This window comes from Myotis daubentonii, chromosome 7 (genome assembly GCF_963259705.1).
Source record: "Myotis daubentonii chromosome 7, mMyoDau2.1, whole genome shotgun sequence".
Taxonomy (NCBI): Eukaryota; Metazoa; Chordata; class Mammalia; order Chiroptera; family Vespertilionidae; genus Myotis; species Myotis daubentonii.
In genome coordinates this window covers 82,303,922-82,315,977 of record NC_081846.1, presented here as the reverse complement: position 1 = coordinate 82,315,977, position 12,056 = coordinate 82,303,922, and the positions used below count along the sequence as shown (strand labels likewise).

Here is a 12,056-nt window from a genome sequence, read left to right as displayed (position 1 = left end):
AATGTATCTTCATGCTTAGTATATAGTTATTCAATGTAAAAATTGAATTAGTTGATTGTGTTTTATCTAACTATCTCAATGGGCCATTTAAACTGACTAAATTAACAACCTGATTAGGTTAAATTAGTCCATCAGAAAGAAAGAAATACACACACAAAAAAAAACATAACTCCAGTAAAGTAATTTGTATTATAAGCTTAATATGTAAATATGAGTTCATTATTACAGTTACCTACACAACTCTTTGTTTTACAGTTACAATCAATGATATAAAATGATTACATTTTCTCACAATCTGCTAAGAATTCTAATCAAATTCAAACAGTCCAGTATAAGTAAAATAATTTCTTCCCTTATTATCTGTTTTTTCCTTAACATTTCTTTCCTTATGCCATAGGTATGTTTCCATTAATTGATTTACAAACACTGTTAAATGTTAGTTCGAGTACAACACAACAAAATTCACTTTAGACATTTCCTGTACTCCAGTGTCTCCTCCCCAACATTGAATATGAAAGACCTGGATTCTGGCCAGAGCTAATTACTGATATGATTGGAAAGTGAAGAAAGCCTTTTTGTAATGCAACTTACTCATAGCAAACAATTAGTGCCCACCAGCCTTTCAAACAAGGGTTTTCAAAGAAATGCACATAAATAACATACATTGAAAAGTAAATGTGAATCCTGTCACACTACAAACATATAAAATGAAGTTCCTAACACCAATATCTCTCATTTTAATTCAAGGAAAATAAAATAGCTAACAATCATGAAAGCAACTTCAAATTTTAACTTCCAAATGAAGATGTAATACAAGGGTGAATCTACTAAAAGAGATTAAAGGATAACAAGTACAGTAAAATGAACAAGTATTAATATCCTAATGAATGCCAATACTGAGTTGATCAACTTTTCACCATTAATTTTGCACACATGCACACAAACAGCATTTTTCTTAGTCATCCTTATGTGCTATGCTAATTCCTATGACTGTGTCCTAATCAATCCTTTTCTCCCCATGATATCCCCTTTTTTCCCCTAGGTTCCTCTGCCCCCTACAGTGAAATTGAACTTCATTTCTTCCATAAAGACTACTCAATTAGTCTTAACTCAAACTGATCTCTTATATTTCCAATGTATTAAAAATAAAACAATAATTGAAAAATGTATCACCCAATGTTGTATAACTATTTCAGGTCTATTATTAGCAGTAAGTTCCTAAATTCTGTAGGTACCTTAATTATGTTTCCTTTAAGCATGTCAGTGGTCCATGCCTATATTAGTTATGACTATAAATGTATATAAGTAAAGAATGTATCAAATAAAGAAGAAGCAAACAGAATTAAAAGAAGTCCAATAAACAAAATGTGCAAGCGTGAAGAGAGAGATAAGGGAGATGGTAATGTGTTTTTGATTCTGGGGAAAAGAAAGTTAATCAAATCTCATTGTAGTCTTAATTCAATATGTTTTGCACCTCTCTACTTAAATTCTACTTCCTGTGCCATCACAGCCTTTGATTACTAATTCACTTCTTTAACCCATAGATATGCATAAAAATACTGTACACAATGAGGGAAGAACCTTTATATTCATAATTCCCTTTAATGAAAGGACTGCATCTATTCATCTTATCTAGAATATTTTTGCTATGTTCAATAAGCACATGTTGAATAAAAGATAGGTGAACATGTAGATGGAAAAATAGATGTCAATGTCAAGTGTCTATTGAATCTACATTTGTGCTGACAAACCCAGGTCCTGGACCAACAAAAACAGACCAACCATAATTTTGTACAATTTATTACAGCTATTAAAACACCATTTATTTTACTACAAATCTTTCAAATGGTAACAGATTTCCACTTAAAATATACAAAACCCTGTATTGTAGCTGGAACTCAGTAATTCTTGATGAACTCGAAGCATAACTCTTTCATCTCTCTCAGACTTTTTTTCTTTATTATAAGTTAAAAATGAATTTATTTTTTTTGTCAGTTGATTTTTAATTGTATGTATTGGGGTGGCATTGGTTCACAAAACCATACAAGTTTCAAGTGTACAACTCAACCGAACATCATCTGCACACTGCATCGAGCAAATTCTCTTTACATCCCCATTTTCCCTTCCTTTGCCCACCTCCACCTACCCCCAACCCCGTGTCCCTGTGCCTATCACCACACTGTTGTCTGTTTCTAAAAGTATAAAGGTATATATATATATATATACTTTTATATACTTTCTTAATTCCTCATTTTAAAAATCAAAGTATAGTTTTCTTTCACAAAGTAGGTTGAAATATGAAAGTTTGCTTATCCTAATCTAAAGTTTGTTTTCTATTTCCAACTCCCTTTCAATACTTTAAAGTAATCATTATATGTCTAAAACATAAAAATATTATTTTTTTCTCTGAAATGTTAACACTCAATTTTATGGGGAAGTACTTTTCCCTACTCTATTTGGTGTTTACTATAAATATTATCATTTTAAGGCAAGCTGGAATCTTAAAAACATTTCCTTAAAGAAAATGATTTAAATTTCAAACAATAATTTAAATATAGGCTAAGCCAAATAAATCAGAAAGAGAAAGACAAATACCATATGATCTCACTTATATGTGAAATCTAATAAACAAAATAAACTGACAAACAAAATAGAAACAGAGGCATAGACACATGGGACACACTGACAGCTGTCAGAAGTAAGGGGATTGGGAGGCTGGATGGAAGCAGGTAAAATGATGCAACAAACACATGCATACATATACAGTAGATGGGGGTAGGTGGAAGTTGGCAAAGGGAAGATAAATGGGGAAAAATGATTTTGCTTTGGGTGTTAGGCGCATGATGCAGTGTGCAGATGATGTTTTGTTAAGTTGTAAACTTGAAACCTATATGGTTTTGTGAACCAATGTCACCCCAATAAATTCAATAAAAATGTATGTGGGGAGATGAATAATTTTAAGGAAGATGGATTTCTAGGTTTCAAGGTGACACAACTAGAAAAAAAAGATGCTATAAAAATGTAGATTCAAGCTTATGAGCAGATATGGGGGAAGGCAGATGTTAAGCTAACCATGAACATGAGTACCCGTCAAAGGCTGCAATGACATTCAGTTATTTTATCTGGGAACCAGTATAAGAAATGACATTGCTGCACTCCCATCTACCTGTGGTGACCTCCAAGACTAAATGAAACTTCCAAATGAGCTTAACTTTGGCCTCTTCAAGAGATGTACATACTAAGAAAGACTGGTGAGACACCTCATGAGAGTAAAGAAAAAATTCAAATTTTATATTTAGATACAATCTGTGATAATGAGGCCAAGGTTACACATTCTATTCATATAGTTCCCACTGTGTTTCCTGGCCATGTGAGGAACCAGTAAGTAGGCCAAGTATCTAGTGACTGCTAAGAAAGTGATCTGGGTTGAATAAGAGGAATGAAGAAGCACAAATCTATACTCTCAGTGGGAAAGCAGCACATTGCACACAGTCTACTGGCAGCGAGTCGATTTCTTCAGTGGTATTTACAGAGCCTCTGAGAGCTTAAGCCTGTTTAAAGGTTTGTTTCTAAAATATTTTTATAGTTTTCAGAGAGAAAGGGAGAGGGCGAGAATCATTGACCCGCTGCCTCCTGCACACCCCCTACTGGGGATTGAGCCCATAGCCCAGGCAAATGACCTGACCAGGAATCGAACCTGTGATCTCCTGGTTCATAGGCCGACACTAAACTACTGAGCCACATCAGCTGGGTGAAAGGGTTATTTTTATCTCAAATTTCAAAATAAATATTATAGCCTACGTTTCAGCTAGAATATAATGATAACACTGCAGCTTTGTCCCAGGATATTTCTCAAGATTAGGTTTACCAATAGTTAAGAATGAAATTATTTTTTAAGCTTAAAATGATTAACTCCAAATATATGATTTTGGTATCTCGTGAAGAGTTAAAGGAGAATGTTAGAATGTGTGCCCTAGATAATGAAATGGCTTAATTTAGCATGCAGTTCACTGCTTAAATATCCATCCAGTCCTTTGGCATTTCAATATCAAAGTGTCAGTTATACACAGGAGTGAATGTCTCTTTAAATAATCCAAGCTAACCTGAGAAGGGAGATAAGGCCCAAGATTTTTGCTTGCTTTCCAAAGTCAAAGACCACGGATTTCTAACGCTTTTCCAAAATCTTGGTGACTAAAACAGAATATCATTTAGCAATTCAAATCTAATAACACATTTTTTTTCACAATGTTGTTGTCCTCTTCTCCAATAGAAAATAAGTGTTAGCAAATAAAAAGATGACTTGCAGAATTACCATAGCACATTAGGAGAATGATTTGTGAGAGATCTGTGTATTAGAACAATGTTTGGTAATGATACCTCATTTTTATTAGTCTCCTTTAGTTACAGTGCTCATCTGAAATAATCATAGTGCAAAGGCAACAATATGGCAAGTCCTTAATTTGTAAACAATTCAAATAAAAATATACAAATAAATTATTTAAATTATTTTTATTTATTTATTTATTTTTAAAATATATTTTATTGATATTTTACAGAGAGGAAGGGAGAGAGGTAGAGAGTTAGAAACATCGATGAGAGAGAAACATCGATCAGCTGCCTCCTGCACATCTCCCACTGGGGATGTGCCCGCAACCCAGGTACATGCCCTTGACCGGAATCGAACCTGGGACCTTTCAGTTTGCAGGCCGACGCTCTATCCACTGAGCCAAATTGGTTTCGGCAAATTATTTTTATTTATAATAGGAGCAATTTTCAACCTTTTTCATCATAAACTATTTAAACAATTCTGCAGCACACCAAAAAATATATTTTTTGCTGAAATCACAAAAATATAGGCATATTTTGATTTATTCACCCAGGATGGCTCTTGCTGTGATGGCTGTTGTCGTTTTTTAATTTGATAATCTAAGGAAAAGAGGTCAGAGCCCCTTACTGAATAGTCAGGGACTGCGTGTTTTAAAAATTCTTGTATCACACCAGTTGAAAATCACTGCATAATACCATCACCATGATTCACACTCATCTTCCAACTGATTTCAATTGAAACTTAGTTTCTTGAAAAATAACACAGAACATCAATGAAATGCATTCCTTTATTCAAAGAGATGTCTTGAGTGCCAGGTGACCTCCAGGAACTGTGTTAATGCTAACTAAACAGTATGATTTGGCCTCTGCCCTCATGAATTAACTTCCCTTCATTTTATAGTTCCCCAAAATTACCATTTACTTTTCAGGTATACAAGCACTTAATTAGAATATTAGAGAAGAAAGGACTATAAGTGAGATAATTGTTATTAGATAAAGGGCAAAGCTTATTTTATTTATCATAAAATAATCTACTCTATGCCTTGAAAACAAGCAAAGATATTATGTCTAAATAAATTGAAGGGCAAAGATGAACTGCACTCTGACCACAGAGATTAGTATGGTCAGGCAAATTGGAATATTTGCCAACACATTTCTTCTGACTGGATAATCCACTCACTTTCCCTATAACCTGCCATGAAGAGAAACCATGGAACCGCTCAGTGATTTTACTTTTGGTTGTTTCTTTTACAATCTACATGCTCTTTTAAACTCCTTGAAAATAATAAAATCTGAAATTACTAAGGAAAGCTGAGATGGTGTCTTTGCCAGGACAGAAAAAGACAAAGTGCAATATATTTCAATGTGATTTCTCAGTCATTTCGAGTTTGGAAAAAGTCTCCCTACTCTGCGGCACTTAGGATTAAAAAGAAAAGCCACCATAAGGAAAAGAAACTAATTTGTTAGCCACATTTGCAGCATATACATATGCAGTCTCTCAAAATCCATCCTTTACACCAAGAAGAGTAACCTAGAGAAATGCTGGAGATGTAACACATTTAAAGTGACATGGCTAATAATGACCATGAGGGAACCGCAGATACCAAACAATTGATCTAGCGTGTGGAGGATATTTCTATTGATGACCTATCTTAGGAATTGGTTTCCTCACATGAGCCAAGATACTGATTAAAAAGTTTATGCAATCTTTGAAGAATGATGTCGATTCAAATACTAACTTCAAATAGCATTATTTGCTTAGACCAGTGGTTCTCAACCTTCCTAATGCCGTGACCCTTTAATACAGTTCCTCATGTTGCGGTGACCCCCAACCATAAAATTATTTTCATTGCTACTTCATAACTGTAATTTTGCTACTATTATGAATCCTAATGTAAATATCTGATATGCAGGATGTATTTTCATTGTTACAAATTGAACATAATTAAAGCATAGTGATTAATCACAAAAACAATATGTAATTATATATGTGTTTTCCGATGGTCTTAGGCGACCCCTGTGAAAGGGTCATTCGACCCCCACAGGGGTTGCGACCCACAGGTTGAGAACCACTGGCTTAGACTGTAATTATATAAAACTCAATAAATATCACACATAAAAGGCACACACATACCATTGATCCATCGGGCTTCAGGATCATGCAGCACGAAGTCCTCCCTGAAGAGGTCTTCCAAGGACAATCTGGTTTCTGATGAATTTGTAAGTTCATCTAAAATGAAGTAAATCTCAGATTAGGCACTTATTGCATGTTAATTTTTAAAATGAATGAATCATAAAAGTTGAAATACTTTGTTTCAAAAATATGTTAAATAGATGACAATATAAAATGATCATTTATACATGGGTTTTGGCATTTGAAGCTTGTCTGTTTCATAATATCTTTCAACATATAAAATTATTTTTAACACTAAAATTGTCTTGATCTAGTACAAATTTAATCGATCAACCCCTTGTTAGGTATTGATACATAGTATGAAAAGAAAGTCCTTAAAATTCCCATTGTGTATTGTGCTTCTAAGGGCATATTTTTCATTGTTCATAATCCAGGCAGTTACTTTCCAAAATCACTTTAACATATTCCCTTTAATGATACATTTACAGTATTATAAATACCAAATATGAGAGAGTGGAGGACACTGAATATATATTAAGAAAACTTCCAATCTAAGAAAAAAGTTCATCAAATTAAGAGAATAATACCAAGTTCTACCAAATAAATACCAGCCAACAGATAATAAGTTGATTTAAGAGTTAAATATAAAAACTCAAATACTGCAATACCCGAGTTTTAACAAAAAGCACAATTTACATTAGTCCGTGATGTACAAACTAAGTGTACTCCCTTTTCAAATTCCAAATTCTAGTACATGCAAGGACAACATGATTAAATTACCAAAATTAGGCATCGCAAACTCATTTTTAGATAGTAAGAAACCAGGAAGGAGTGAGCAATATTTCATTTTCTTTGACAAATAATAGCATTGTTTATTTACTGTATAAAAGCACAGTTGCGCCCTTTCATTTCTGACCTTCACTCTGGTTGAAAATAAAATGTCAAAGGTACATACAAACCTCATTAGATATTGTTTTTAAAAGGTTCAGAACTTATTACAGCAAGCGCTTTGTTTCTTCCAGCTGAAAAGCTGGGCCAAAGAATCAATAACTTCAAATGCAATTTCCTTTAACATGAATCAACCATGTATTTAACCATCAAAAAAAAAAAATCGCTAAGGAGCACATAAAGAAATATTACTAGTGGTAATAGTGTGAATTGTTTGATTCCAAGCCTAGTAAAAGACCTTGTGGATTATATATAGATTTGCAAAACATAATGCTCCATTTGACAGTCTGACACACCACAATTTGAACTTTCTTTATTCATTGAACAAATATTGGAACCATTAATTTTCAAGGTATTGAGTGAAGTATTGTAAGGTGCTGGAGACATATCTATGCATTGCTCTTAGGGGCTCACACTGGCAAAGCATGAAAGAATGTGATACATGTCAGCATAAGGATAGAGAGTGCTAGAAGAGTAGAGAAAGGAAGGGAAAATCTTGCAAAAACAACTTTAAGAAGCCAAAGATAGAAATAAAATGACTAACCTTCACCCATCTCTATTGAGAATAAAAAATAGTACAAACACTTTGGAAGACAGTTGGGTGGTTTGTTACAAAAGTAGTTGTACAAGCCATCAATTGCACCAGAATTTACCCAAATGAGTTGAAAACTTATGTTCACACAGAAACCTGCAGATGGATATTTAGATAAGCTTTATTCATGATTTCCAAAATGTGGAAGCAAACAAGATTTCCTTCAATAGGTGAATGTGTACACTGTGGTAGATCTAGATCGGTGATGGTGAACCTATGACACGCGTACTCATTTTTTTTTTGGTTGATTTTTCTTTGTTAAATGGCATTTAAATATATAAAATAAATATCAAAAATATAAATCTTTGTTTTACTATGGTTGCAAATATCAAAAAATTTGTATATGTGACACGGTACCAGAGTTAAGTTAGGGTTTTTCAAAATGCTGACACGCCGAGCTCTAAAGGTTTGCCATCACTGATGTGGATAATGCACTGTTCTGCATTAAGACATGGAGCAAGCTTAAGTGTACATTAGTAAATGAAAAACCAATTTAAAAGGGCGATATGACTCCAACTTCATGACATTCTAAAAGGGCAAAGTATGAAGAAACTAACAATATTAGTGATTATAATAGTAATACATGTCATGATATATTTGTCCAAACTTACAGAAAATACAACAGCAAGAGTGAACCCTAATGTAAGGTATATAGACTTTGGCAGATAATGACATGTCAATACAGAATTATCAATCGTAACAAATATATAACTCTAGTGTGGGATGTCCACAATGGGGGAGGTCTTGCCTTGTGTGAGGGCCATGGGTAAATGGAAAAATCTCTGTACCTTCAGCTCGATTTTTCTGTGAACGCAACCTCTCTCAGAAAATAAAGTCTATGAATTTTTTTCTTTAAAGTTAAATGACCTGGACTTCACAGAAAGGAAAGGAGAAGCAGCATGTTAGATAAAAGTATCAGTAATTTATTCATTTATTTTTTACAAACCAAAGAAGCCTTAATTCTAGAATTCATTTTCTGTCATAGGAGTTTGGGATTTTAGTCAAATGAGCTAATTGTATTAGGGTTTCACTTATTCTATGAGATGTCTCAATAAGAACAGATGTTTCAAAATTTAAAATTTTCCAAGATTATATATAACGTACCATCAATTCCCCTTCTTCCTTTAAAAATTATCTTTATTGTTGAAAGGATTATAAATGTTCCCCTTTACCCCACTGACCTCCTCTACCCTGCTCCCAGGCCTTCATTGAACTATTATATGTGTCCACGGGTAATGCATATGTGCATATAAGTTCTTTGGTTAAACTCTCACCCTTGTCCCCCCACCAAGATTCATCAAAACAACAATGAGGTACCATCTCACATGTCAGATGGGCATTATGCTAAGCAAAATAAGTCATTCGGAGAAAGGTAAATGTCACATGATCTCACTCATATGTGGGATATAATGAGCAACATAAACTGATGAACAAAAATAGATCCAAGACAAGGTAACTCTGAACAGACCATCCAACCTTAGAGAGAAGGCGGGGGGGGGGGGGGCGGGAGCAGTTAGAGAGCAACCAAAGGACTTGTATGCATGCATATTAGCATTATCAATGGGCACAGACACTGGGGCAGTGGTGGCTTGTACTGAGGGGTGGGAGCTACTGGAGGGTGGGGGGGCGGGAAATCAGGAAAAAAGGAGACATACTTTAAACAATTAAAAGTATTAAATAAAATGTTTTTTATGCTTTCTTTCCCAAAGTTTAAACAATTTGTGTACGCATATAATAAAATATCATATACATAATGAATAAACCATTCAGGTAATTGCAAACTCACATACAGTGTGAGAGTGATCCTCTATACCCTTCATTCAGTTTCCCTCAATCACAGATAATCTCTTGAATAATCATATCATACAAACCGCTGATGTTGATACTCAATCAACCTCATTCAGATTTCACCTATTTTACATATATTTATTTGTACACGTATGAGCATGTATGTGTGTGTGTGTAGCTCCATGCACTTGTATCCCATGTACCAGCACCAGTGAGGATACAGAAAAGTCCCAGCACCAGATCGCCCGTGCTGCCCTTTTACTACCACAGCCTCCCTCTGCAGCCCTCGGGAACCACTCATCTATCTTTCATCTCATCATTTTGTAAATTTCAGCACAGTATGTAAATCAAATCATATAATATTTAACCTTTTGAAATTGGCATTTCTCAAACAGTATAATCCTCTTTGAGGTCCATCCTAGCTGTTGAGTATATGGATACTCCGTTCCTTTATTACTGGTTGGTAGTATTTCAGGGTATTAATTAAGCACAGTCTGTTGATCCATGCACTGTTGAAGGACTTCTGGGTTATCATTTGCAGTTTGGGGTGATTATGAATAAACCTGCTGTGAACATTTTGTATAGATTTTTGTGGAAACATACATTTTCCTTTCTTTGGGATAAATGTCAAAGTATGCAATTGCTGGGCCATATGATAAGCACATTGTTAGGTTTGTAAGAAAATATTATATGTTTTTCTAGAGTAGTTGTAGCATTTTCCATTCTCACCAGCAATGTATAAGTAACCCACTTTCTCTTCATTCTTGCCATATTTGGGGTGTGTGTGTATGTTTAAAGTTAGCTATTCTGGTACTTGTGTGCTGATATTCCATTGTGGTTTAAATTTCCCTCTGTCTAGTAGTTAATGAACATAATTTAATGTGCTTATTTGTGATCTGTACATCATTCTCAGTGGAATGTCTGTTCGGGTCATTTGCCAATTTCTTAATTGGATTGTTTTCATTTGTGTGTGTGTTTACCTTCTTAGCCTGGAGAGGTCTTTATGTATTCAAGATACAAAAAAAATCTCATATATGTCAACTTAAAATGTCCTCAAAATCTCTCCTTATCTTTTCATCCTCTTAAAAAAGACTTTTACAGAGAAAATTTTTTAAATATTGATGAGGTCCTGTTTATCACACCTTCCTTTTATAAATCATGCTTTTGATGGCAAAGGAATAAAGACTTCCACCTAATTCTCTGTCCTGAAGATTTTCTCCTATATTTTTTTTCTAAAATGATCAAGTTTTATATTTTACATATGAATCCCTGATCTGTTTTGTGTGACCTTTTGTATATAGCATGAGGGTTAATCATAGATCCATATTTTATCTTATTTTATTGCCTACTGAATACCCAATTGCTCCAGCACCAATTGCTGAACAGCATTTATTTCATTTTAGTGAATTATTCTATTAGATTAAATATTGAAATAATGTTGAATGATACTAGTAATAGTGACAGTCTTTTTTCTTCTATTATGGCAGTATCTTTACTATTTCATTATTTAATAAGATTTTTTTCACATTTTTAGAAAGGAATCATTATCATGCTCATGTAAGTTTTTTATTCCAGTGTCACTTAGAATTTTTATTTGAAATTATTACTGTCATGATATACTTTGAGCCTCTTTTATATAAACATATTTCCCCCTCTAATGTGATGACATAAAAATTGTATAAATGAAATTTCCAATTGCTTACCACCGTCTATTTATATAACAAAATCCAACTGCTTATGGTGAATTATTATTATTATTATTTTATACTTCTAGATTAATATGCAAATGGTTGTTTAAATATTTTTATCTGTTTTGATGAATGAAATTATATGACCCAAGATTTTTCCACTTTGCACTTCATTGGTTAGTTAACATTTCAATATTTTCTTAAAGATATGTTTTTATTGATTTTAGAGATGAAGGGAGAGAGAGATATAAACATTGATGTGAGAGCACACCCCCGTACTGAGGATGGAGCCTGCAACCCGGGCATGGGAAACTAACCTATTGGTACATGCTCAATCCACAGAGACACATTTTAATATTTTTATTAAGTATTTTTAAACTTTTATTTTATGTTATGTTATCTGCAATTATTTAATAATTTTAATAATAAGGATTTTTATTTTATCCCAACTGTCCCTAGTACTTATTTTAAAAGTAACCCATCAAAGTAATTATTATAATTAAATATGCTCTTTAAACAATAATTGGAGAGAGATATATATGAAACTTAAAGATCCATTTCTTTGGCTTCATTCATTACT

At 33.6% G+C, this 12,056-nt stretch overlaps 1 protein-coding gene across 2 annotated transcripts in view; it reads right to left on the bottom strand.

Moving 5' to 3' along the window:
* Window positions 1-12,056, bottom strand: part of DPP10 (dipeptidyl peptidase like 10) — a 637,668-nt gene that overhangs the window by 449,625 nt on the left and 175,987 nt on the right. For both annotated transcript variants that reach the window (XM_059704650.1, XM_059704651.1), the window contains exon 3: window positions 6,461-6,556. In XM_059704650.1, the coding sequence (XP_059560633.1) occupies window positions 6,461-6,556 (96 nt within the window). The remainder of the gene's footprint in view (window positions 1-6,460; window positions 6,557-12,056) is intronic.